This window comes from Diceros bicornis, chromosome 13, assembly GCF_020826845.1.
Source record: "Diceros bicornis minor isolate mBicDic1 chromosome 13, mDicBic1.mat.cur, whole genome shotgun sequence".
In the NCBI taxonomy this organism is placed as follows: Eukaryota; Metazoa; Chordata; class Mammalia; order Perissodactyla; family Rhinocerotidae; genus Diceros; species Diceros bicornis.
Window position 1 is genome coordinate 40418175 of NC_080752.1, and position 27147 is coordinate 40445321.

General features: G+C 55.9%; 1 protein-coding gene across 1 annotated transcript in view; it reads right to left on the reverse strand.

Annotated features, from left to right (window-relative positions):
* Positions 1–26925, reverse strand: part of MYOM3 (myomesin 3) — a 48949-nt gene extending 22024 nt beyond the window's left edge. Inside the window, exons 1-16 of the mRNA XM_058552052.1 lie at positions 26886–26925; positions 23516–23694; positions 23166–23246; positions 22315–22474; positions 21393–21550; positions 17157–17252; positions 15401–15489; positions 13380–13424; positions 12761–12901; positions 11044–11205; positions 10263–10404; positions 8944–9143; positions 8154–8207; positions 7623–7750; positions 4681–4864; positions 1379–1553 (exon numbers count right to left, since the gene is read on the reverse strand). Of these exons, the coding sequence (XP_058408035.1) occupies positions 1379–1553; positions 4681–4864; positions 7623–7750; positions 8154–8207; positions 8944–9143; positions 10263–10404; positions 11044–11205; positions 12761–12901; positions 13380–13424; positions 15401–15489; positions 17157–17252; positions 21393–21550; positions 22315–22474; positions 23166–23246; positions 23516–23676 (1976 nt within the window). The 5' untranslated portion in view covers positions 23677–23694; positions 26886–26925. The remainder of the gene's footprint in view (positions 1–1378; positions 1554–4680; positions 4865–7622; positions 7751–8153; positions 8208–8943; positions 9144–10262; positions 10405–11043; positions 11206–12760; positions 12902–13379; positions 13425–15400; positions 15490–17156; positions 17253–21392; positions 21551–22314; positions 22475–23165; positions 23247–23515; positions 23695–26885) is intronic.
* Positions 26926–27147: the final 222 nt, after the last annotated feature.

Consider the following 27147-nt stretch of genomic DNA (forward strand, 5'->3'; position numbering starts at 1 on the left):
GGAAGGGCTCCCCCAGAAAGAAAGAGGTCAAGGGCATACAAATAGGAATACAGCCTGGACCGGAGCCCAGGTCTCCTGAGTCCCAGGGCAGCACCTGCCCATTCATTATTCATCCATCCATCCATCCATCCATCCATCCATCCATCCATCCATCCATCCATCCAATCTCCTGTGAGCCAGGTTCTAGGGGCCCCGCGATACGGTGCTGAACTTGATCACCACAGCCCGGCTGAGCCGCCTGACACCATCAGCCCAGGCAGCCCTCCTGGGCAGCAGTGTTCGTCCTCTTTCCAGTCACGACACATGTAACAGATGACATGCACACGTGTGACGAGTTCTCTGGACATAGCACAGGAGTTTGCCACTCCCCACGTGTGACACGTTCCCCAGGCATGCCATTCCTTTAATGTAACTCTCCCTGAACCCCTGCCCCCTCAGGGAAGCACACCGAATGCAAGTGTGGGGAGACATATTATTCCAGGGATAACCTGGACTCTGAGCTAATTTGTCAAAAACCCCGTTTTTCTCCAACTTGGCAATTTTAGAAGTAACAAATTGTGAGTGACCCCACTCAGCTGACTGTGAGGCATCAAAGACTAGTAGGGCACAAGTTTCTGTCCCTTCTTCTGGGTAAGATGATCTTGGGGGTCATGGCCCAGGGTGAGGGGAGCCCAGCCACGTGTGCTCAGGGCCCGGCTCATCAGCCAAGGGAAAGGGAGGGGAGGGAGTCACCATCTGAGCACCTTACCCCTCAGAGCCTCACAACTGAGAGAAGTCATGAGCCCAGAAGCCTTGAGGCTCACCGTGCCTGCAAGGACCAGGGCCACCGAGTGAGGAGGGAGCCTCAGAGCGGGTGGGAGTTGGAAAGGCAAGAGGACCAGAGTCTGAGCAGAAGCTCAGAGAGGGCGAGTCTGTGCAGGGGCACCAGGTGAGTGAGGGCTGGGTGCAGAGCAGAACCCAGGCCTCCCCGATCCCAAAGCCTGCTGACTGCTCTGTGCCCTCTGCCTCTCTCTGTCTCTAAGCTCCTGGAGGGACGAGACCTAGTCAGTCACCTCTGTCTGCAAACAGCATGTCCTCAGCAAGTGTTTGCTAAAAAGAGGCCACCTGGGTCAAGTCTCAGTTCCTCTACTTACCAGCTAAGGGAGTTTTGGCAAGTTACTTAACTGTTCTGTGCCTCAGTTTCTTCAACTGTAAAATGATAATAAAAATAATAGTCCTAAGCTCATAGGATTGCAGTTAGAACCAAATGACCTAATATATGAAAAGACCTTAGGACAGTGCCCAGTGCCCAACCATATTGTGAAATTGTAGCCTTCATTATTATTATGGCCCCTCCTTCGAGGATGCCCTGGTGCAGGAAGGGGTGGGGCAAACTCACTTGTTGCCTTGGATGGGTTTGTTGTTAACTGTTTGCCACTCGGATGATCCTGCCTCCTTGGAGTAGATGTAATAACCTAGAAGCTCTGGGCTGTCTTTCACAGGATCCCAGGTCAGGGAGACAGAGGTCTGTGTGTCTCGGAAAGCTTGAACTTGAGTTGGCGGAGGGAGAGTAGCTAAAAACCAGAAATGTGGGTTGAGTGAGGACGCTGAGTTATACGGCGCTAACAGGCTGGGGAGGGGGAGAGGTGTGGGGAGAGGCAGAGAGGAGCCCCCACAGCAATCAAGGGTGGAATATGGATTCCAGAAATGCCCCGGGGTCTTAGGCAGCTCTTTCCTAATCCCAGAGGTGTGCTCCAGGCTCTTGTATTCTAAAAGTCCACTCCCCTCTTACCTCTAAACATCTCCACTTCCTCACGAAAACTCACATTCGTTAATCCTTATAATCCCTTTCTCTCTCTTAGAAGTCACCAAATCTGACAATTTCCCTCAGTTCTTTGTCTTCAATCTCTAGGAAACTTGATTTTCTTTTCTTGAAACTTTTCTATTGATTTTCATGGCTCCCTGAGACTATGCTCCTTGAGGTAGGGGCTGCCATGATTTGTTAAATGGACAGATGGATGTATGGATGGATGGAAGGATGGATGAATAGACGGATGGATGGATGGACAGAAGGATGAATGGACGAATGGACTAATGGACGAATGGGTGGATAAATGGATGGATAGATGGGTGTGTGGATGAATGGATGGATGGACAGATGGATAGATGGATAGATGTATGGATGGATGAAGGGATGGATGGACGAATAGAAGGATGAATGGACAGATGGCTGGATGGATGAATGGACAAGTAGACAGATGCATGTATGGACAGATAGATGAATGAATGGATGGATGGATGGATGGATGGATGGATGGATGGATGGATGAATGGATGGATGAATGGATGGACGAACGGATTAATGGAAGGATGAATGGATGGATGGATGGACAGATGGATGGATGAGTGAATGGATAGATGGATGGATAGATGAATGGAAGGATGGACAAATGGACAAATCGATGGATGAACAGACAGATAAATGGATGGGTGGGTGGGTGGGTGGATGGATAGATGAATGGATGGATGAATGGATGGATGAATGGATTACTGGAAGGATGGATGGATGGATGGATGGACAGATGGATGGATGGATGGATGGAAGGATGGACAAATGGACAAATTGATGGATGAACAGACAGATAAACAGATGGGTGGGTGGGTGGATGGATGGATGGACAGATGAATAGATGGACATATGAACATATGTACGTAAGGATGGATGGATGAATGGACAGATGGAAAGATGGATGGATGAATGGATGGACGAATGGATGAATCAATGGATGGATGGATGGATGGAAGGACGGACGGGTGAAAAGACAGATGGATGGATGGCAGGTACAGGATCTTCCTAGTTCTCTTTTTACTTCTCAAACTCCTTATACATCCTTCAGTGGCTCCCCGTCTTCCTTTTGTCACCAAATGTGGAACTTCTTCAAGCTTCTATTCCTTGACTTGCTCCATTTTTCTCCTCTCCTCTCATATCAAGGGTCTGCTTATTCCCATGCCTTCAACCTTCATCTCTTTGCAGGTGACTCCCCAGGCTTTACCTCCAGCCCTACTCTCTCATGAATTCTAGAGTCTCATCTTCCATTTTCCCCTGGACACTCCTTGAGTTCTGGTGGTGGCCTCAGAGTCAACAGGCAAAGGCTGAACTGAGCATCCATCCAACACAATCCGGTATTTATTGAGTGCCTACTCTGAGCCAGGCTCTGCACTTGGCCCAGGGGATGTACTGAAAATAGACTTGAGGTCGTCGGCTCAGGAAGGTCCCGTCAGCAACTTCAGCCTCTCAGGTTGCAGACAGTGTGGCAGTGGATGAAGGCTGGGTGGAGGGGAGAGGCCAGAATGGGGCCACTCAGGGTCCCCACATGCCCAAGAGACCTGATTCTATCGAAGGGCAAGAACTTGAGAAGAGGGTAGCCATGGTGTGGAGCAGTCCTCGGATACTAAAATCATGATTTCAAGGAGGATTTTATGACCTGAGGAAATGTTTGTGATATAATGTTAATTTTTAAAAGTAGAATGCACAGCTCTACATATGGTTTGATCATACTTTCAAAAAGATACATTGATATGTGGTCAAAAGGCCATAAGCCCAGATACTCACAGTGGTTACCCCCGGGCAGTGGACTCATGGGAGTAGGGGCATTCTTTTCCCTCTCTCCCCTCCATCCTTCCTTCCTTTCTCTCCTTCCCTCCTCTCTTTCTTTCTCTCTTGCTTTTTTTTGTATTTTCCAATTTTTGTATAATAATTTTACTTTTATAATACAAGTAAATACCTTTCTTTTTTCCTCCCCTCCCCTCCTCTGCTCTCTCTTCTTTTCTGAACTGTACCAGAACCTTGCCCCAAGGCTGCCTTGTGGTCCAGAGACTCCCACATCCAATCACAAACCGCTCACTGGCCAGGCCCCCAAATCAAGCCTAGATGTTAACCAGACCAGAACATCAGGCTTTTCCTGGATGGGTAGTGCTGCAGCTGGGTTCCTTGAAGGACTAGTTGGGGATGGCAGCTGCAAGGAACCTTCTGATCTCGTCTGATCTTATCAAAAAGGGAAGAACCCCAGAATCCAGAGGCCTCAGAGGAGGAAGGGAACCCCGGGAAGTCGGGACCAGGATGGAGCTGCAGCTAAGAGACTCAGGAAGGAGCCAGAGGTGGGAGACATAACCAGGCCTTCAGAACATTAGGTTTGGCAGGTGAGAACTTAAAAGTTTGCATCTTGCAAATGACTTGCCCAGGCTCATGCTGTGCTGCAGATGAGAGGCATCCCACTTGGTGAGCCAGGGCTTGGCGTGGGACAGCTCAGCCCCCACCAGGGAGGGGGCAGGAGGCCTGCTCAGGAGGCGCACTCCTGGCTGCATGAGGCAGGATCGGGTGCTGGTTGGTCCTTTAGAACTGAGGGACCACTTGGTCACACTCAGCTCCTGTGCTGGACCAGCTGGATTCTGCAACCTGTGAATTGTTGATCTGGAAAAAAATGTCTGTACTTCCATGAGCCCAGAGAAATGTGACTCCTGATGCCCTAAAACTTTACAGTTGCTTCTCAGCTTCATGACAGGTAGAAGGGGTCAGGAACAGGGAAATGGGCACGGCTCTGTTCCTGCAGCCACAGGCTCCTGAGCCCTGGATGCTGACAGCCTGGCCTGGCCTGGCCTGGCCTGGCCTGCCCCCATCTCCTGCATCACACAGGTACCTACCTGGCTTCCCCTTCAAGGCGATGGGCTCGCTGGCCTCTGAGGGATCGCTCATGCCATACTGGTTCATCGCTCGCACTCTAAAGACATATGACTTTCCTTTCTCCAGATCCAAAAGGGCGAATCTCGGGGATTTCACAGGAGTTTCTGAGCTGATGGCCTCCCAGGTGCCACTACCTATGACAGACTGTGACAAGGAGAGAAACTTACATTGGTTAAGCGCTTGCCTGGGCCTGGTTCTGTACTGGGCGCTTCCCATACATGCTCTCCTTAACTTCTATCCCTGGCCCAGGCTGCCCCTGAACACCTGAGGTCTGGATTCACCTGCCTCCTCGACATTCCTACCTGGATGCCTACTGCTCAGCTCACACTCAACATGTTCAGAACTGTGGATCTTGTCCCCACACCCGCCCACACTGGGTTAGCGGCCCCCACCCTTCCAGTTGCTCAGGCCAAAATCCTTGGAGCCATCCTTGACTCTTTCCCTCACATCCCAATAAGCTCCATCAACAAATCCAGTTGGCTCCACCTTCAAAATTTATCCATAATCCAACCATGACCTACCATCCTCATGTCCCCTGCCACAACCTTGATCCAAGCCACCAGCATCTCTCACCTGAGTTATTTTAATAGCCTCCTAACTGGTCTGCCTACTTCTACCTTTAAACTAATTCAGTCTTTCCTCCAAATGATGATCAGAGGGATCCTTTTGCAACACAAGTCAGATCACATCCCTGTCTGCCTAGAACCCTCCCCAGTCCCACATCTCCCTCAGAGCAAAAGTATCTCCATGGTCTAACCCCCTGTTACCTGTCTGGCCACATCCCACGTCCCCCTTTGTCCACCCACCATGCTCTATGGCAGCTGCTGCTCCTGGATGGTGCCAGGCCCAACTCCTGCCTCTGGGCCTTTGCACTTGCTAATCCTTTAGCCTGGAAAGTTCTTCCCACAAAAATCTCCTGGCTGGCTCATTTCCTTTAGGCCTTTATTCAAAACTCACCTTCTTGGGGAGGCCTCCCCAGCCCCCCATCTAAAATGTCAGCAGCCCTTCCTCCCAACACTCTGAATCCCATCCCTGCTTTTTGTCTTTCTTCTTAGTGTCACCACTAGCTAATGTGCTAAATATTTTACTGATTTATCTTCTTTATCATGGGTCTCCCCACCCCCCTACTCAAATCTCAGCTCCACAAAGCAGGGGTTTGTCTGTTTTATCCACTGCTGAGTCCCCAGGGCTGAGAATAGGACTGTCACGTGGGGGGTGCTCAATCTATGTTTGTGGGACGAATAAATGAGTAAATGGGTGAATTCTCACAATAACTCTGCAAGGTACGTGTTAATTTCCCCACCGACGAGGAAACTCAGGTTCAGGGAGTTTTGTTAACTTGGCTGAAAGTCATGCATCTAATAACGGGTGGAATTAGTACTTAAGTGCAGGTGTGGGTGCCCCAAACCTGCTCACTCTCCACAGCCTCAGGGGCCCCAAAGGCAGCCATAAATCCCGTGTCTCTGGGAAGATAGAGGGTGATGCAGGGGCCACTTCTGCTGAATCTGGGCGTGAGAGCTAAGACCTAGAAACACGGGCACACACACACCCACGCACACCACTGACCTCCACCCTCCCTGTGTCTTCCCCTCCCAGGGCCCACCCGGCTTGCAGTGGCCTAGAACACAGCTAGGCCAAGAAATCGCTATAAACACCAGTGAACCTTGCTGAGCACCTACTGTGTGCCAGGTTCTGTTCTCAGTCTTGATGTGCCTTAGTTAATTTGATCCTCACGTTAACGCTATAAGGTGTGTAAATTATTATGTCTATTTTACAGAGGAAGAAACTGAGGCACAGAGAGGCTAAATATCTTCCCCAAGGTCACACAGCTAGTAAGCAGCAGAGACAAGATTTGAACCCAGGCAGTCTGGCTTCAAGGTCTTCACCATTATACTCTACGGCCTCATGAAACAAATCCTCAATTTCTGTAGCCTTCCTATGTCGGAGAAATAGGGTCAACTGTGAGTGCAGGGAGAGGCCCATCTGGACAGCCAGAGCCAGAGACGCCTCCCTGGAACTTTCTTGTTCATTGATTCACTAAACCTGTACTGTCCACCTACTATGTGCCAGGCACTGCTCTGGGCACAGCGAGTAATGAGAAGGTAAACCTGGTCTCTTCCTTGAGGGAGATCAGAGTCAAGAACATCCCCTTGGGAAGCGTTCACAGGCCCAGGGCTGCTGGCCCCGGCTGTGTGCTGCATCTTATCCCTTCCTCACTGGGTGGGTCTCCATTCTATGCTGGAGCAAACCGAGGCTCGGAGAACTCAGGAAACAGGCTCACACAGCATAAGTCAGGATTGGAATTGATCTTAACACAAGCTGTTTTTCACTCGGCCATGCTGCCTCCCCTCCACTGTGAGATCCACTCCGCACAAGCTGTCCTCCTCCCCAGACACCTGTCCCCACTCTGACCCCAGCGAGAACCGCCTCCTAGCACAGCCCCCCACCCACGCCCTGGGGGTGCCGGAGGTCGATGACCTTGGCTGGTGGGTACCAGCTTAGCTTCCCTCCCAACTTGATCCTGGCCAAGAAGAGGTGCTTGACCTGATGTGTGACCCGATGCCAGCCAGACTTAGGGTGGGAGGTACCTAGGAAACAGTGGATCTTACTGTTTGTTACTGTTGGCTGCGTCTCAATTTTGTGTATTTCCATCAATAGCCTCAGAAAATGCCATCAGCTACTGGCCTCTCAGGGCTGGAGATAACTTCAAAAGGTCATTAACCCATCCTCCGGCCTCTCTGTAGGGCCACGCTCAGGCCCTTCCAGGTGGGGAATTCTCGTCTGTTCTCTGAAGGCCTCTCCAAGGGATCTCTCAGGGTCTCTTAGCATGTCCCCTGCCCTGGTCCCACAGCATGTCTATTTCTCAGGCTAGCCTGGGGCTAGGGCCTTGGGGTCTCTGTACCTTCTCCAGGGAGTATGTGAGCGGGGCTTTGCCCCGGGGCTTCGGCTCCTCCCAGGCCAGAACCACGTAGGCCTCGCGGATCTCACTGGCGTGGACATTGGTCGGGGGTGAGGGGATGGTCACAAAGTCTAGAATCAGAGTCATCTGAGTCAGAGTCAGAGATGGGTGGGCTCTCAGAGACCCCTAATCTCAGCCTCTCATCTCATAGAAAAGGGAACTGGGGCCCAGAGAGGGGCAGGAACTTGCTCCGGGTCACCCAGCAAGGCCAGGCAGAGCTGGAGCCAGAACCCAGGTCTCCCAATGTCCTGCCCAGGACTGTCCCCAAAGTGCTTCCTCCTCCTGGAGGGTCACAGCAAGACGGGCCACAGCCACCTGAGAACCCTGGCCTCCTCCGACTAGACCCCAACCACCCTCACCTCCCCACACCTGCACATGGACAGCTTCTGCCTCTTTGCCAGTTTGAGACCCAGAGTTTCCAGAACAATAAAGGGGGCTGGAGTCTTGACGCCAAGTGCTGGGGTTCACACGTACCATCAAAATCATCTGTGCTGACCGTGATCTTCTCTCCCAGACCAAAGGGGATCTCTAGGATGGAGAATGGAGCATGTTGGGGGATAAGCAGGGGTGCTGGGTGTGTGAGGGGCTGGTCAGGGGCATCAGGGCAGGGCCTGCCCCGCTCTGGGTGCTGACTCCTCCCCCGTTCCCAGTCCTGGCCTCTCGGCCCCTCGCTGTGTGTCCTCAGGTCCTCTCTGGGCCCCAGTATTCTCAGGGGTCCAAAGTGGAGCACCGCTGCTCTCAGACCCTGAGCGAGGCTCTGTCCTCTTGGTATAAATGGGGACAGAGAGAAGTAATGTGCCTGGGGTCAGATACCTAGGGCACAGTGGAGCTGGGAGGCAAACCCAAGTCAGATTGACTCCTAAGTGCTGAGAGGGCTGTGTCCCCTCACTTCTGCCCAGGCTAGGGGCTGCTGAGCAGGGCTGTTTTCCTCCTTCCGATTAAGAGCATCTGAAGAAGGTGCTGTGGTCCTCCCTCAGATTGGCATCTCCTGTGGACAGGTTTGTGTTTCTTCCATCAGACTAGCTGTACCTTCCCCCTCAGGCTAGGACTTCCTAAGAACAGCGCTGTGTCTCCTCCAACAGACTAGGGTTTCCTGAGGCGGTGTCTCCTGCATCAGACTAGGGGTTCCCGAGTGCTGGGCTGTGTCTCCTCCCTTGGCATAGGGCTTGGAACGGGGACTGTGCCACCTCTCTCCTGTGTGAGGCAGTCCTGAGTGCGCCCTGACTGATGCTCTAGAATGTCCCCTCAAGGCCTCTGTACCCACCTGTCTTCCTTCGGGCTTCATCATGGTCGCCCATGACAACTGGCTCTGAGGCCTTGGAGGGGGGGCTGCTGCCTGCTTTGTTGACGGCTCTCACCCGGAATCGATAGCTCTGGCCTTCGACGAGGCCTTGGATTGGGCACCGACAGGTCCCGCCTGGGGCCTCGTGGCAGGGCACCCATTGCCCAGACTCGCCCTGGCACCTGTGGGACAGAGGCCCTGGCTTCAGCCCCTGCCCGTGACTCACACCTTCCCAGTTTGAGCCTCTACCAGGGCCATTCCACCACCTTGGGCTGCCGCCCCAGCTCATCTCAGCCAATTAAAGTCCTGCCCTTGGCCTCCAGGAGGTTGGGGGTCATCCTCCACGGACCATGATGCCAATCAAAATAGCTAGTGCCTTTCATGGAGCTTTCCTGTGTGCCTGGAGCTGTGCTGTGCCCTTCCCATCCATCATCTCTTTTAATCCTGACAGTCTTCAGAGTTAGACGTGATTACCTTCACTCTACAATCAGGGATCTACGGAACAGAGAGCGAAATGACTTGCCCAAGGTCACACGGCTCATGAGTGGTTGAGTTGGGAATTCACCTGAGGGCTGTCCACTCCCGAGGTCGGCGTGCATTCAGATTGACCCTCAGAGTCTAGACTCTCTGCGCCCTCTGGGTATCATTGTCTTCAGATAGTACCTCAGCACAGGTTACTGGCTGGATGGGGCAGTGGTCACAGGTGGATCCAAATCCTGACTCCATCACTAATAAGCAGTGTCACTTTGGGCAAAGTCATGGCCCCATGAACCTCAGTTTCCTCATTTGTAGAACGGGGCACTAAGGAGTCCCCCTCTCCCTCAGGTGGGGGTTGTTGTAGGGATTCAGTGAGATAAGGCATGCAGCTCCGGTACATAGTCTGTGAGCCCCATCAGTGGCAGGATGAGGTGTTGCCTCAAACTAGGGCCTCTGAGCTGGTAGCACATGGAGGCGGGATGTCCTGGGCCCTCCTCTTCCTGGTAGGGCCCTCCCTCTGGGGTCAGTGCTACTCCATCTCTGTCACTGAGGGAGGAAAGTCGCCAGCAAATGCACATGTGCTCAGGCTTCAAGCACTTACTGTTTACCCCTTCCAGGGTCAGCTCTTGCTGTAAAGGGTCAGAAGGTGAAATTCCAGGTATCAGTGGACGCCCTTCTATTGCCCCTAAATTATACCACACGGTCTACCTCCTGCCCTGTTTTGAGGAGAGGCATGGGGCCCCCTCTTTCCTGTGGCCCCCACTCTGTGGTCTTCACAGAGCCATCTACCCGCAGGGGCTCTGCCACTCCAGAGGCGGACTCACAGCTCGACCAAGTAGCCTGTGATGGGGCTGCCCCGGGTGTCGCTGGGTGGGGTCCATGTCAGGATGAGGCAGTCTCTGTTCACATCCAGGCATCGGACATTCAGGGGGGAACCTGGGGCCCCTGGCTTCTCAGCTGCAGCATCTAAAACCCAGGGGTGGGGAGATACAGGGGGATGGGGGAGGCTCTCAGTCAGCGTCCACTTGGCAACAAGCCCCTCCCACTCCTCCCCCCCATCCTCTTCTCATTAACCCTCCAGGGGCTCAGTTCTGATCTGGAGGACCAGGACCTGAATAATAGCCTCCTCCTCTTAAACACAGCATCTGGGGGCTGGTGGGAGTACCATTTATTAGGGGCTCATTCTACACCACGCCCTTGAACAATTGGCATAATTAATCTCTGAGCCCCAGAGCAAATCTCCATCTTGTAGATGGGAAAATTGAGTCTCATAGAAGAAAAGTGACTTGCCCAAGGTCACCCAGATAGAGTGGCAAAGCTAGGAGGCAGAAATCAACCAGGGTCTAGAATCATCTCTGCCCATGTTCAGCCTTCCCTTCCCAGCTCCCACCAAGTCTGAGACTCTCAGGCTGTGTCCTTTTGGAGGGTCATAGGACGCCACAGGGATTCTCAGGGAGACTCTAACCCAACACCCCCATTCATAGCAGGGAAACTGAGGCCCCAAGGAGGAGGGCAGTTGCCCAAGGTCCCACAGCAAATCAGTCAAGGGCAGAGCCCTGGTCTCTGCCTCCAGCTGCCCTCTGCCCCCCAACTCCACTCTCTCACCTCTCACAAACACATAGGTGCTCTGCTCCCGGGGACCAAAGGGCGAAGGCACCTGGACCGTGTAGAGTCCCTCGTCCTCCTTGTAGGCGCAGGACACCTTCAGGGATGCCTGGCGGTCTGCATAGAGGGTCTGCCGCCGAGCAGAGGACCTCAGTAGCCTCCCTGCGTAGCAGACGGGTCCGGTGTGAGCTTGTGGGGGATCCTGGCCTCACCTGGGAACCCATAGACGCCCTGGGGGTCTAGGCAGAGGCGTGGCTGGCGTGGCTATGGCCTGAGGCTCAGCTGGGGTGTTGGGGTGGGGGCGGTGACCTCCAGGGCTTTGCCAATGTGGCCGCTGAACTCTCCTCTGCAGAAGGCTTGGGCAGTGGGGCAGGGTCCAGGAAAGGGGCTGGAGGCTCAGCAGGGGAATTAGGGTTTACAGAAACCGTCAGCAGCTCAGTGAGGAGTTGGAGGTTCTGTGAGGAAGTGGGAACAAGAGAAATGGGGACCTGTGTGAGGGTTAGGGGCTCTGTGGGGGTCTGGGGGCTCTAGGAAGGTGGTGAGGGGTCAGTGGGTGGGGATTGTAAGCTTAATGAAAGGAGTGGGGGTTTGTTGAGGGGGTGGGGGCTCAGGAAAGGGGTTAGGGGCTCATTGAGAGAGCTGGGGTGTCAGCGAGGAGGGTAGAGGGCTCGTTGAGGGGGGTGGGGGTCAGTGAGGAGAGTGGGGACTCAGTAGGGGGGACCTTAGTGAGCGGGATAGGGACTCAGTGAAGGGGCTCTGGGGTCAGGGTGTGGGCCCTGCCCTGAGGCCACACTGTTGGGCCATCCTGCTCTTTGTCCCACTTGAGGGCCCCTCCCTCCTGTCAGCACCTCTATTCTGGAAGGTCTGCAGGTTTGGGAAAACATCTCAGCCTTGTTGGTGCAGCTGTTTCTCGGGCTCCTTATGGCCTCCCCACTCCTCCGCCCTCTGCGCTGAGCAGGTGCAGCCTCCCTCGGCTCAAAGCGGCGGGGCGCTGGGGAGGGGGCTGTACTCCTTGTCCTTTGGCTGCAGGCCTGGTCACGGATGGGGCAGGAGGTCCAGCTTTCCTCCTCCCTGGCTGGGCCACCTCTTCCTGCCTTAGCTGACCAGCCTTCTCCAGCCTTGCCCACGACATGCCCAGAGGGCTTCCAGCTCATGAGCAGCAGTTATTCACCTGCACCCACCCCGACTCTGAAAAGCCCGCTGCGACAGTCACAGCCTGCGCTGACACTCGCGCAGTCTTGCCTCCTGGCCTTGGCCTCTGTTCCCGTTGCTTCTCTTGCCATCACTCCCCCCTGGGGTGGTGCTGAGGAGCCCACAGACGTAAAGGGCCGAGCCAGTGCCTGACCACCGCAGGCTCGCAACAGCGAGCAGAGGTGACAATTGTGCTCTGGCTTCCTCCCTCCTCCCAGACGGAGAGCCCCGTGAGCTCAGGCACATCTGCGCCTACCCTGCCCCAGCACCCAGCACAGGGCCTGACACCTAGGTGCTTGGTGACCCTTTGTAGGGCACCTTGGTCTGAACCCACCTGGCTGTGCCCTGCTTTCCCTGCCTCCTCCGCAGCCGTAGCTCAGCTCGTGCTGGTGGGGGGAGGGGCCCAGCTGAGTTTCTGTCTCCCTGTGGGGGTGTCCCAGGGATGGAGGGATGGAGCCGGGGCTCTAGACCCCTCTGGTTTCCATCTCTGCCTCTGAAGGCTGGGGGCTGGGACTGGGGTCCTCACCGTCTCGGAACCACTGGATGTTCTGCTCGGCGTCTAACACATCTTCTGAAAAGACGCAGGACAGGGAGAAGGATTCCTTCTCACGGGCAAAGACTGGCTTCAGCACTGATGTGAATTCCACATTGGCACCAAACATCAGTCCTAGGGTGGGAACAGAAATTTAGGGCAGACGTCTTCTGAGGTCGCCAGCCTAGCCTGGGGCTTAGATGGGAGGGTCCCCACTCCTCTGGGTCAGGGTCACATTTCCTGAGGTGGTCTTAACAAGGAGAAGAGGGCCCTGGTCCTGGGGGGCAGTGGTGGGGGGAAAAGATTCATCTAGGTGGGGACCAGGTGAGCTGAAATAGCAAATATCCAAAGGCCGTGTCCATTTGTCTGTCTGGCTTTGCCTCACCCACTCAGTTTTGGCCACTGGACAGCTCAGCAGCTGGGGCGGCTCTGGGTGCTCTGGGACCCCCAGAAGCCAGTCTGCAAGTGTTAACAACTCAAAGGCAAATCCCACACGGACATCCCTTTGTGGGCAGTGGGTGGCTATATTCTGAAGGGGGCTTTGGGGAAGCCTGACGAGGAGCCCCAGATGCCCTCCCCCCCCGAAGGCCCGTCCCTCCCCCAGCCTCCTTACTTTTAAAGATCTCCGAATCAAAACCGGCGTCCTTCCCCAGGTAAGCTGAAAACCCAGAGCAAATGGAGTTCGAGAAGGTTCAGACCCCACATTCCTACTAGATTTTGGAGGCATGGGCTTGGGTGTGGTTCGAGTCCTGGTCTATTAGTGGCTCCCCCTTTGGCTGGTGAAAGTTCCTTTACCCATTTGTTGGTAACATGGGGACAGCGATTCCTACCTGACAGTGGTGGGGTTCTGAACAAGTGAATTCACACGAATGAAGCCTTCAGCCAGAGCCTGACGTGTGTCAGGGCTTAATAAACGGTGGCTTCCTTCCTCTGCCCAGACTCACTGCCAGGATCACACACTGTCTTCATAGAGGTTAAGCCTGGTCAGACTGGGATGTCTGGTGGGGTCAGGGAGAGCAGGCAGGGGAAGGGGCAGTGCTAAGAGAGCCACCTGGAGTTAAGGGTGAAATCCAAGATGAGGACACCGACCACCAGAGAAGAGTAATAACAGCCTTCGTTCACATGGTGCATACCGTGCTCTGCTTATTAACTTGATTAATCCTCACGACAGCCCTGCCTGTTGGTGCCGTTATAATCCTCTCATACAGATGAGGAAACTGAGGCATAATCACCCAGCTAGCCTGAAGCCATGATGTGGACACCGGTCCCTGGAAAGGCCCTTCCTGAGATAGGCCCAGAGAGGGCCAGGAGACTGCCCAAGGTCACACAGAGAGTCAGTGGAAGACTCAGGATTAGAACCCAGAGCTCCTGCCTCCCAGCCCAGGGCCTTCCACTAGGACCACTGCAGTTGCTATGGAGAAGAGAGCAGGGGAGGGGTGGTAGTGGTGGTGAGTAGATGCTCTCAGTGGGAGCCTAGCTGGAGCCTGGGGGCCAAGAAGAAGCCTGGTGGATCCTGGAGTTGCTGGTCTTGATGGAAGGAGGGGCGGGGATCTGGACGAAGTGATGGGAATGTGGATGGACAGAGGGAGGCAGGGCCCTGATGCCTGACCTTGGGCTTGACTCTGGGCACAGCCTATAGGGATGGCTCAAATTCCGCAGAGAGCATGGCCTGGCAGTGGGGACAGCTGCCTCCCAAGAGCTATTTGAGGAACAGGGCAGAGGCGTGGAGAGGACCGTGAAGGACAGTTTAATAAGGTCTGCTGAGAGGAGGGGAGGAGGGGTTGGCTGCTGCCCAGGGAGAGTGAGCGTGTGTGAGTGTGTGTGTTCATGCACACACGCAGCTTCTCTCTCAGGGGCCCCGAGAGCAAGGCACAGCGTTCTCCCGGGCTCAGAGGTGTGGCCTCCTGGGCTGTGCTCTGCCCTGGTCATGGGGTGGGAGAGGGAGAGCTACCCCTTCCCAAGATCCCACTACAGCCAAGCTTTACCTGGACCATCTCATTTAATCAACAGGAGCATCTGAGGGAGGTAGTAGGAGTCCCTTTACAGACGAGGAGGCTCAGAGAGGTGAAGTGGCTTGCCCAGTCTCACACAGCCAGTCAGCGGCACAGCCAACACGTGAACTCAGGTCCAGCTGACTCCTGAGCGTCTCCCCTGCTTTATGCTGTGATGTCAGATGCCCTTGGGGTCACCTCCAGGGAGGGGCCTGAGCCCCACTGGGAAATATGCACCAGAAGCCAGATGGGGCAGTGGGGGTCAGGAGGGGAGTTGGTAGGGCTCTGTCTTTGCCACTGAGGACCCCTCAGCAGGGCTGGCAGGGCCAGGCCACCCCCCCAGAGGCCCTGAGCTGGCTCTGGACCTGAGCCCCCCCGAGGGGATGAGCACGCTCTTTGGAGACTGGCAGGTGGGGTCCCCTGAACAGCGATGCAGGTCGTGCAGCCTGAGGAGGCAACTCTCACTTGCTCCGAAGGCCCCAGGGGAGCGAGAGTCTCCGTGGCTGCCCCGGTCACCTGATCCCAGGCTAAATGCCCCTGTGCCATGGCCCTTCCTTGAGTCTGACCGCAGACCCACGTCCTCATCTGCTAATCCTGGGTTTGCTGAGGGCCGGTCTGGCCTGTTGGGGATGGGAGGACTTACTGCGGACAAGGACTTTGGCGAAGGAGGAGGCCTGGCCGTAGGCATTCTTCACCTTCACCGTGTAGGTGGCGGCGTCCTCAATGGTGCATCTGAAAAGGAGAGAGGGAGAAGCGCCCCCCAAGACTGCTGGGCTCCATGGGAAACTCAAGTCCCCACCTGCGGGGGGGGAAGGTGGGGATTAACAGGAAGGCCTCAGAGGGGAGACTTCAGGCTTATCTCAGGCCCCACCTCTGAAAAGCTGTGTGCCTGTGGGCTGGCCACTGTGCCTCTCTATGCCTCGGTGTCCACCTCTGAAAAACTAGGGACATAACATCAGCCTAACCCACTTCAGGTGAAAGCGCTTTGAAAATATGATTGTTATTACTGACTCTGCAGGATCAGAGAGGTTAAGTGACTTGCCCAGAGTCACACAGCAACTAGAATTCAACTCAGTTTCAAGGTGACAAGCCCTCTCCCAGGCATGGTCTCCTGCCCTGTCAACACCTCCAGATCAGAATCCTGGAGCAGGAGCAGGGCACGGACTTGTCCAAGACATACTGCCAGTCTGGGCCAGCACTGGGCCAGATGCCCAGGTGTTCTCAGTCTCAGGCCTGGGTCTCACCACCAGCCAGGCCAACCCTGTCGTGTTCCCAGTGGAGGCTTGGGCCACCTCCATCCCAGGGGCACCTTGGTGACAAAGAGAGTAGTTGGTAGGATGTGGCACATCTGCCCCCATCAGCAAGCAGAGCGCCCCCATGGTGTCCCCCCCTTCCCCTGGCTGCTTAGAGCAGGAGTCCTTCTTGTTTCAAGGGCCAGTCCCACCTGCCCCTATAGGCTCCCCTAGCCCTGCACGCCTTCCCTGACTGCGCAGCCCACGGGGCACCCCCCCTTTGTAGTATCGTACAGTCAGGTATTTATGTCCACGTATCCCCACTTTGCTCTGGGGGGCAGGATCAATATCCTGTTCAGATCTGTGTCTCTGATGCTCACGTTGGTTGAGGTGGAGGGTTTGGTGTAGGAAAGAACCCGGATGAAGAGAACTGGCTCACACCCAGGCCTTGCCCTGGACAAGCCGTGTGAGACCCTTACCCTTTTGGAGCCTCTGTTTCCTCACCTGTAACGTGGCCCTAACAATGCTTCCCTGCAGGAACGGTGGTGGGCACTGTTGGTCAAATGCATGAAGCCCTCAGCACAGGGCTTGGCACCGGAGGAATTCAACACGTGGCAGCTCGTGTGAGTAACGCACACTTGGGGAGGACTGGGCTTTCATATTCCCGTACGGCCTCCTCTGTGCACGTGGCCTCTTCCTTCAAAACCATGCTGGAGACTCACTGCCTCCTGAAAGGCCTAACTCTCTCCCCTCCAACTGCTTCCCCTTGCACTTTTGTGTGTGTGCATGCACGCGTGTGTGTGTGTAAGGATTTGTGTTTTCTCTCCCCCAGCAAGGAGCTCTCCCTCTGTGCCTAGCTCAGCATTCAGTCTTTGCTGTTGGCTTCTGAGTTCGAATTTCTCAGCGTGTATTTCAAGACAATGGAATCCCTTGGGGTGTGTGTTAGACACCAATTCCTGGGTCCCGCTCCAAACCTGCTTAATCTGAATCTCTGGGGGTGAGAGGAGTGTCCATCCCACGAATCGATATTTTAACGAGCACCCCAGATACTTCTGAAGATGAGGCCAACTTGGGAAAGAGCTCCGAGGAAGGGTTGGGAATGCTGCTCTGGCCTCCGTGGTATTGGGACCTGGGGGTCGTGGGTCTCTCCGAGGCTCACAGTCTCACCTCCGAATCTCCAGGGTCAGCAGCCCGTAGTTGTTGGTGATTCGGTACTTTCCGGGAGGAAAGAGGCGGGGATCAATTCGCATGTCGTCTTTGTACCTGTGGAGACACAGTGGTCTGTGGCAGGCAGTGTGGTTTCGAGTGGGAAGGATCCCGAGCCTCTCAGATCTGGATTGCAACCTCAGCTTTGTGCAGCTTACTGGCTTATGTGACCCAGGGCAGCATTTTCACTGCTCTGAACCTCAGTTGTCCTCATCTGTGAAATGGGAGTAATAATAGCACTGACCTCGTAGGGTTGCTGTGACGATTTAATGGGGTAAGATGTGTAAAGCTTTTGTCCGGTGCCCTGGACATTACAGATGCTCAAGAGTTCATTCCCCTTCTGCGGGGCAGAGAAGAGGGAGCCTATAAATAGGGGTGCTGCTCCTCCCCCTGCCAGGGGGAGGCCCCAGGGGGGTACCTCTAGGGACCAGGCCCCAGCTTTTTCCTCCTCTGTGAGAGGGGTTGCCAAGGAAAGTACCCCCATCGCTACCTCAGAACAGCAGTTCCTTATCTTGGCTCTCGTTAGAATCACCAGAGGAAGCTTTAAAAATCTTCACGCCCAATTTGAGAGAAGTCTTTGGGAATTTGTATCAGAAGCTGGTAATTATTTTCCAATAGCCATTCTCCTCTTATTCTAATGGAATAAAATATATCACTGAGGCACTAAATGTATAACCTATTTCCTAGCCTCCCTGTCTGCGGGTGTAGGCAGGTGACTAAGTATTGTCAACAGAAGATAAGCACTAGTGCCACGAGGCTGATTCCGCCCCTTTTTGTGTCATCTTTCCCTCCATCCTGCAGCGAAAATATGGCCGTGAGGACTGCCGTCTTTTGTAGGGAAGACCAGGGCTGCGCCCTCCAGCAGTGAGCGGAACGGGCCTGAGTCCCGGAGGAATCTGAGAGTGGAGTTGCCACAGCAGCTCCACCCTGTCTACATCAGGCGCTTACATGAAAGACAAATAAATGTCTATCTTATTTAAGCCGTTAAAAAAATCTCCGTGCCCAGGCTGCATCCCAGATCAATGAAATCAGAATTTCTCGGGTTGGGACCTGGGCATTATTTTTTTAACTCGCCAGGTGACTCCTGAGGGTGGCCCAGTGGATCGCCCTCTGCACCTGGTTACCCCTGTGTGTTTTCTGTGAACTCTGGGGTCTTGTTCTGTCTGCCCTGGGCACTGGACAGTGAAGTGGCCTTGTCTTTGTCCACAGCCCATTATGGGGTCTGCAGACCTGAGGAGTCAGGGCTGGCGAGTGAGGATCTGAAACTTAGGAGGCCTGGGTTCTTGACGCAGCTTGCTGTGTGACCTTGGGCAAGTCAGTCTCCCTCTCTGGGCCTCTGTGTCCATGAAGCCGTTGCATGAACAGTCTGCCCCAGTGGTGGTTGAGGTTGAAGAGGAGGCCTCAGCGGAGAGAGGGTGTCTCAGATTCCCTGCATCGCCTTCCTTTGACCTGGCTCCCTTCGCACCCTGTTTGTCTCCATGGCAGCCAAACAGCCCATGAGCATGCCCCACCACGCAGCCCCCAGTCTGCACTGTCTTCTGAAACCAGCCCATCTAAGTATCCTGTGGGGAGAGCGGTGCCTGATCTGGGCACCCAATCTCTCCGCCTCTCCCAGGCCTGGGGACCAAAGTCAGGTCCCCCAACCCACACCTGTCAGGAACATTCCAGACACCTCAGCCTGGCCAGCTGCCTGGCCAGAAAAAGCAACAGCTGCAGCTCTGGGCACGGCCAGGGCAGCCGGGGAGCTCAGCGCTCATCTTGCCGTCTCTCTGGGCTTCTGTCAGGCCCATGGAGGCAGGGGCTGCACGGATGAGCCTGAGCGGCAGCCAATACTAAAACAGCATTAAAGAGACAACTGAGGCGAGGTGCCGAGCCCAGAGCCTGGCTCAGAGAGGTCCTCATAAAAGAGTGAGATTTTTATTATTTATCTGGATTTTTTTGCCCATATTTTGATGTCAGATTTTACTTTTTAAGGCTGCTTGGCCTTGGAGATTGACTCTGACACCAGGTAGAATCAGGGCCCACTTCTGCAGCGTAAACATGGCCGGAGTGGGCCTTGCCTACCTTCCCCTGCTGTTGCCCCTGCATTCGGGAAGTGCTCAATAATTGCTGAATGAATGGACTTGCCTCACAAGCCCTCTGAGTCAGCCTCTTCCTCCTAACCGAGGGGCTGGGTCTCTCCCGGGCCTGGACAGAGCTCTGGAGGCCAGTCCCAGGACCATGTGCAGCCCTGCCTGAGTGATTGATGAGGGAAAACCAGGTCCCCAAAGCCAGGAGCCCCAGGGGCCATCTGACTCCCTCTGGCTGGAGGTGGGCCAGGCCTTGGCTTCCGCCACTGACAGGGAACGCTCAGTGTCCTGTTGTGGCAACCGGCTAGCAGGGGTGGAAATGAGTCCTCCTCCCAAGATGGTCCTGTGGAATGCCCTAGATGTGGGCCTCAGGGCCGGGGCAGGGCAGGCCTTGGCTGCCCGGCCAGGACAGCTGCGGTGCTGACCCTCCCCAGCCCAGTCCAGCTGGTGGGAGCAGTCTTCCTACTGGACCAGCGACTTGCAGTCAGGGTCTGCCTCGGTCCCCGCGAATTCCAGCACCTAGCATGGTGTCTGGCACACTTGTTTGAGTGAATGCCATCTGGCAATGACCAGCCCCAGTGCCACCTCCCTCAAGATGCCTTTCTTAATTGCTCCTGGCCTCTGTGCTTTCTGTTTCCTGCCTTCTGAAGACTATGTGTGCTTTAAGGAAAAAACAACTGTAATGATGACTTTCCTACCCTCTAGGTCGGTAGAGCGAGCTATGGGCTGGGAGGTGAGAGGCCTGAGTTTGAATCCTGGCTCACACTGGCTCTGTGACCTTAGACGAGTCACACTACCTCTCTGAGTCTTGATATCCTCACCTGTGACATGGGGATAACAGTCCCTCCCTCATGGGTAGCCCAAGGCTCAAATGAGAGAAAAGAGCTGGGTCAACGCCAAGCGGGTTCAAGTGTAAGATGTTGCTGTTTCCTTTGTGATCTTGGTTATTTCTGTGCTTATCTTCTCTCGCCAATTAGACTGTGGTCTGTTCACCCTCAAGATCTGGCTTACATGTCACCTCCTCTGAGAAGCCTTCTTGGATCTTCCAGGAGGCGGGAGCCACCGCCTCCTCCCCTCCACTCTTTCACCTCAGACATCACCCACAAATGTACTTCTCCTCTGGGCTGAGCGTTCCTTGAGGCGACATTGTGTCTGGGTCATTTCTACCCCTCAGTGCCCGAGTCAGGGCCTGGGACACATGACGCTGCTGGTGAATGTTTGTTGAAATCTCTTCCTTGTCCCCCAGTGTGACTGACGATGGGCCTTAGACCCGGGGGGAGCTCAGTAAACAGTGGGCTCAGCTGCGTGAATGACACGCTTCCCTCTGTGGTAGAACTGAGACCCCACACATGGCCACGCCCACCCCATCTCCACCAGGCCAGTTCAGGAGACACCTGCCACCTCCCCCTGCCTCTACCAGCTAGGCCTGGACTCCGTGGTTCTGTTATGGTTGCAGTCCCAGGAATGGCATCTCTTGCTTTCCCAGCACCTTTCAAGTTCTGAGGGCTTCCACGTTGTTGTGGCACTAAATCCTCACCGCATACAAGCTGGACAGGAGGTCTTCAACCCATTTTACAGAACAGGAAAGTGAGGCAGGACCAGAATGGTTACGAGTCATAGTTGAGACCACATGCTGGGTTAGTAGAGAGAGCACGAGCAAGGCCTGGAGTGCAGGGATCCCCCCCAGGCCTGAACTCCTTTCACTGGGGACCCCCCACCCCCCGCCCTCCCCACCTCCTCTCCTGCTGCCTGCCCTCTACCCTGCCTCCCGCCATCATCCTCCAACTCCAGAGATGCCCAGCTCAGAGCAGCTGCCTTCTCGTGCCACCACAATCATATTTTTACAAGTCTGGCTCCCCGGTGGTCCAGCCTTCCAGCCCCAGGCTGGCTGCGAGGCGGCTAAGAATAACCTCTCCTGAGCCTCCAGCAGCTGCTGCTCTGCTTGGGGGGCGGGCAGAGCTCAGGGTCTGTGGGTCTGCAGCTTTTCTAAGGCAGCAAGAACTTCTGGGGAAGGGACTGGGCCCCTGGAAGGGAGGTGTCGGCCGTGAGGAACTCACACTCACGTACCCCCGGAGGCTCAGAGCATGGAGGAGGGTGAGGACCCTTCTCTGCCGCCCCAGTGGCTTACCAGGTGACCTGGGGCGGTGGCGAGGCCTGGACAGTACAGGTCAGCAGGACCGTGGTGTGCTCCCAGACGGCGTGGGAGCGCAGTGGGATCCAGAACCAGGGCCCCCGGCCAGAACACAGCTCCTTCAGCTCCCTGGCCTCCTGGACCTTCTCCTCTGTCTGGAGGCGGGAGAGGTCTGTGACTCCTATGAGTCAGGGCACTATCTCCCCCCTCAACTTCACTGTCACCCTCCCCCTGACACCCAGGCTCTGGAGTCAGACCCACGTGGGCTGGAGCCCCCTTCACAGCAGCTGACAGGCAGTGTGGCCCAGGGGGCAGGGCACAGGCTTTGGAACCAGCTGGCCCGGGATCAAGGCCAAACTCTGCGACTTACTAGCTGTGAGATCATAGAGAAGTCCTCAGTTTCCTTATCTGTAAAATGGGGATGATAATAATAGTACCCCCCTCGTGATGGGCTGTAGTGAGGATTACATGAGTTAACATGTGAAAAACATGAGAGCTGAGAAAGCCTGTGTATTAGCTATTGCTCTCCTGCCTGGCGGAGGGGGGCACAAAGGGTGGCTTCAGAGGCCTGACACTTGTCAAGAAGAGTGTTTCCTGAGGGTCTTCTGTGTTCTAGGCATAGGGAAAGTCACTTTACAAGCCCAATCTCTTTAAATTCCTGTCCTGACACTGATCGTTGGTACAACCACATACGTCTATTTTACAGATGAGAAAACCGAGGCTCAGGAAGACTCATTGTCTGCCCAAGGTCACACAGCTAGAGGGTGGGGACACCAGGATTCAAGCCTGGGTTGAGTCCAGGGCCTGGCTCTTTCCCGGAGGTCCAGCTGCCTCTTGGGAAGGGGGTAGGGTGAGGTGGGTGGCATGTGTGATGGGTCACAGGTCCCAGGGTCCCGGGGCTCCCCAGCCTCCCCCTCACCAGCCGTCTCAGTGCCTTCCGGTCGCGTCTCTGGCGCAGCAGCCACTGGGTCCGCAGGAAGGCGATCTCCGTCTGCTCCCACTCGTTGCCGAAGCGCACCCGCTTCTGCCCTCGCTCCTCCAGCTCCACGGTGGAGGTCTGGCGCCTCAGCTGGGCCTCCCTGCGGCCACAGAGGCCTTCAGGGGCCGATGGCCCGGGGGTGGGGGGCATCCCAGCCCGTTCCATCCCCACGTCCAGTTTTGCCAGCTGTATTTTAAGCTTCTTGAGGACAAGAGCTACTTTTAAATCCTGTCTTGCCTCCAAAATACCCCGAATGGGTCCCGCTTACAGTAGGTGCATAATAAAACTATTGATACAGTTCTCAAGGCTCTTTTCACAAGCCGTTGTTCCTCTCATTTTCACTACGACCAGATGGACAGGCATTAGTCTCCCTATTTTACAGGGCAGGGACTTGAGGCTCGGTGACTTGCTTCAGGTCAGCCAGGACCAGGACATGGCCTCCTGATGCTCTCAAGCTGAGGGGCCTTCCAGTCTCGGGACTCGTGTTTGAAACTTGGAGTTGCTTTAATTCCTCCTCCTCTCCCCCTCCCCTACCCTGTGAAGCCTGACGATAAAGTGGGGACCCCCATTTATCCCCACTTTTAGGGGTGTCACTCACTGGTGCCTGTGGACGCATCCAGAGGGTAGCGTGGCGGCTCTGTGGTCAGACAGCCCTGGGCTTAAACCTCTGTCTAGCCCCTTATTCTGGATGTGGTTTTTTAAGCTCAGCGGGAGGCCAGTAGGGAGGCAGGGGACTGGACCAGATGGCCCCTTCTCAGCCCGGGGCTCTCTGGAAAGATCACCTGACTTACCAGGAGGTCTCTGAGGAGGCCGTCAGAGCCAGGGCGGCTGCGAGGGCGTAGTCTGCGGCGCTGAACTGATACTCCTCCTCGCTGCCCGGGAAAAGAGAGTCAGTGGCTCCTGCAGGTTCGGCCGGGGTTCTGGCTGGGGGTTCCCTGAGATTAGGGCTGCATCTTCCACCTCAGCCTCAGGGTATTCGCAGGCCTGGCTGTGCCTCCCTCCTCAAACTGGGGTCTCAGAAGGCAGAGCCGTGCCTCCCCCCTCAGACTGGGGTCTCCACAAAGCAGGGCTGGGCCTCCCCCCTCAGACCGGGGGCCCTCGGGGTAGCACAGTGGCAGGGGTGGGTCCCTGATGCTCCCACCTGCTGCGGAAGGTCTTCCTCCGCATCGAGGAGCCCATCTGCAGGCTATGCTGCCGCTCCTCCTTCTGCTCCTCCTCCCGGCGGTGTTCCCGCCTATGGACCTCCACGGTCTGGGGGGGCCGGGGCTCCCCCGCACTTCCAGGGCTGTGAGGCAGAGTCATGGCTGCGAGAGCGACAACCTGCCAAGCCAAGTGAACGGTCACCCCACCGGGCGTCTGCCCCTCCCTCCCCCGTGTGGTCCTCCCAGCAGCTCCGGGAGGTTTGTGGGCAGACGGGGATGCCGAGGCCTGAGAGCGAGGGGAACCTGGCCAAGGTGACAGGGGCAGACTTCGTGCTCTGAGCCTGGCTTATCCCCACCCCACGCGCTCCCCAGCAGAGTGAGCAGAGGCCCACATCGGGGGACAGCCCCCGGCTTCCAGCTGCGGCCCTGCCCTTGCCTCACCGTGTGACCTTGGGGCGAGGCCTTCCCTTCCCCGGCCCTCAGCTTCCCAGATGATGAGTGACTGAACACAGCGATGTCCGAGGGCTGTTCTACGACTCCAGATGGGCAGGTGTCCTCACTCTGTGTGCATGTGCCACACTCAGTCTCACCTCCAAGCCTTTGCCTGCGCTGGTCTCCTCACCCGGAGAACCCTTCCCCTCCTCCTGGTCTGCTTAACTCTCCTCATGGCTCAAAGCCCAACCTGAGAAAGCTTAGGTTAGCCTGATGGCTGAGTGTGGAGACTCTGGGTCCAAGCCCCTGGGTGTGAGCCAAACCTCTCATTCCTGTTTACAAGTATGTGACCTTGGGCAAGACTCCATGACTTGATTCCTTATCTGTAAAATGGGCCTACGGACCTCCCAGGGTTGTCGCGAAGGTGAGATGAGTGCCTGGCGCACAGTGAGTACTGTGTAAACCTTAGACATAATTTCTCTAAGAAGGCCTGATGAAAAACTACGGCCACCTGGAATTTTCTCTCCTCTAATCCCTTTTGTATTTTTTTCTGCACTCCACAATTTAGCTCTGATCCAGAATATGCCTCTCTTACTATTTAATTATTTCATATCTGAGCATCTTGACTCTTCAACAGATTGTAAGTGAATTAAAAGCCACAACAGTCAGTGCTTACTGTGTGCCAGGCCCCCACATTAGAAGTTTTCAAATGCACTGTCCCTGGTGCCTACAGCAACCCAAATGACACGGCACCGTTATGACCCCATTCTACTCATGAGGAGGGGAAGTCCTTGCCCAGGTCACGGAGCTGGTTGGTGGGGCGATGACTGGCACCCAGGTCTGCCCACTCCGAGCTCTCTTGACCCCTATGTCACACGTCTACTCAAGGCCAGGCCTTGGCTGAGGCTGGGGACACAGTGGGCCACACGGCCTTTCTTCTAGTAAGGGGATCACAAAGAGGGGTCCTCTTTTGTATTCCCGAGGCTCAGGTCTGGGCACCCAGGTGGTGCCCAGCAGGGTTGGATCCAATTGGTCTGAGGAGGCTCAGGGATCGGGGAGCGAACCCATGATCTGGAGAGGCAGATGAGGAGAGCGGAAGGCCTGTGAGCTTTGGGTTCTTGCACTGAGGTCTCTCCAGATCTGGGCCTCAGTGCCACCACCAGGGCTCTGAGGGCCCCTCGATGCTGAAGCTCCAGGCCGCTTGGTGGAATCTCTGGAATGGCTTTCACACCTCCTCCAGGTGCAATTCTGGCCGGCAGGCCTCTGACCTGGGGGGTCCCTGTGGGGCTTGGACTTGAGGAGACACTGGGCATGAAGAAGGAAGCAGATGAGGAGACTACCACCTCAGCCCTCTCTTGTTTGCTTCTACACGGTCCAGGTCTGCCCTGGCCCCACCTCCCCCGGGGGGCCTGCTGGCCGTGGTGGTGTGTGTGTGTATGTGTATTGTGTTCTGAGCTGGGTGTGAGCACAGCACCTGGGTGACCATGGGAGGTGGGCCCGCTGGCCTCATCAGAGATCCTTGGACTGGTGGCGGGGTGTGAGGGGGCTCAGGCTGCCGAGGGTCAATCTTAGTGGGCATTTACTCCTTCCAGTTCCTAAAAGTTCGCTCCCTTTGGGACAGTCACCCCTTGGGCTTCCCATCTGGCCCCTCCAGAGGAAGAGGGCCTGCCTGCACCCAGACTATGACTGCCCTGCTCATTCTGCCCCTTCCTCCTCACAGCTCAAGAGGAGAGCTGCTGGGTACCACCCTAGGTGGGGGAGGCCCCCCCAGCTTTCCTGGGACACAGTGGCCCTGGCCCAGCAGCCGAGGGTTAACGTTCCCTGGCGTCAGCAGCCGCTGGCTCCCTTCCCCAGATGCTCTGTTCCTGATTGGCACAGCGGGTGGGCCTGGCGCTCATCCCTGACCTCCTGGGCCTCCAGCAACCAGACCCCTGGCTTTAGCGGATGAGACATCGATTCTTTTTAAAGCACTGACTGAGGCTCAGGATTAAGCAGTGACGAGAGTGCAGCCTCCTCTACCCTCTTTCCAGAATGCTGTGTGTGCCTGCTGGGAAGGGGTCAGTGGGGTGTGGCCCAGGAGGGGAAACTGCCCCCTTGCCCTCTCCTGGGGGTGCAAAGCCTTAGGTCAGAGGTCTTGCCCTGTGGCCTTCCCGACCTGCCTCCACTTCCCTCCCAAGCCTCAATCTGCTTTCCCACCTGGCCCTCTGACAGGTATCCCCGAGTGAGAAGGGGCAAGAAGCCTCTCCCCTTCCTCAGGAGGGAAAGAGAGATGCACAGAGCTGGGAGACTCGCAGAGCCCTAAGGGCAGAGAGGTGGGTGGTAGGGGGGGCGCAGAGACAGGCTGTCGGCGCAGGCTGGGACCCGCTCTGAGCGCTCCCCCAGCTCCTGAGAGGCTGGAATTCTGACCCTGTCACTGAAGGGTTGAGGCAACTCCTTCCCGGCCCAGGCCTCGGTTTCCTGCCAGTGAACCCAGGCTGGATGAGCGCCCTCCCGGCCCTGCGATTTGGGCCCTGAGGGCTTGTTCTCTCTCCCTGCCTGCTGGGGCCGCCAAGCCGAGCTGGCCAGCACTGCTCTAGGGTTTCTGGACCTGCCAGCTCGCCCCAGTCCCTGCTAATTCCTGCTCCGCTGCAGGAAAGCCTCTACTTCCCAGGCCATCCCCAAATGCCTTTTGGGGCAACTTTCACATCACAGAGGACTCAGCTCAGAAGACCCAGGGCCACATGGAACAGGGATTTTCTAGGATCCCCTCCCATTCTCACTTGGGGTGCTGCCTAAGCACACGTCTACTTTATCTTTCCAAACCTCCCAGGCTCCTTTCCGAACACACACACACACACACACACACACACACACACACACCCCACTTCCCAATGGAAAGCTGAGGGTCTCACTTTCTGGAGGGGTCCCTCCCCACCCTTGGTCCTGGAGGGGACTCACAGAGCAGCAGTGTTTCCTTAGGTGTCTCTGAGGAGAAGATTCCAGAAGATGAGAGGGTCCTTGGTGTCTTCTCGCCCCGGGCTCAGCGAGGACTGGGAGAAGAATGTGATCCTGGAGCCCGCACGGGCCTTAAATATAGCAGCGCTGAGACAGTGTGGTGACAATGGATGAGAACTATGGGGGGGAGGGGCTGTTGGTCAGTACAGCATTGCTCAGGCAGCAGCGACAGGTGGAGCTGTCCCCACCCCCACTCCAGCCTCCC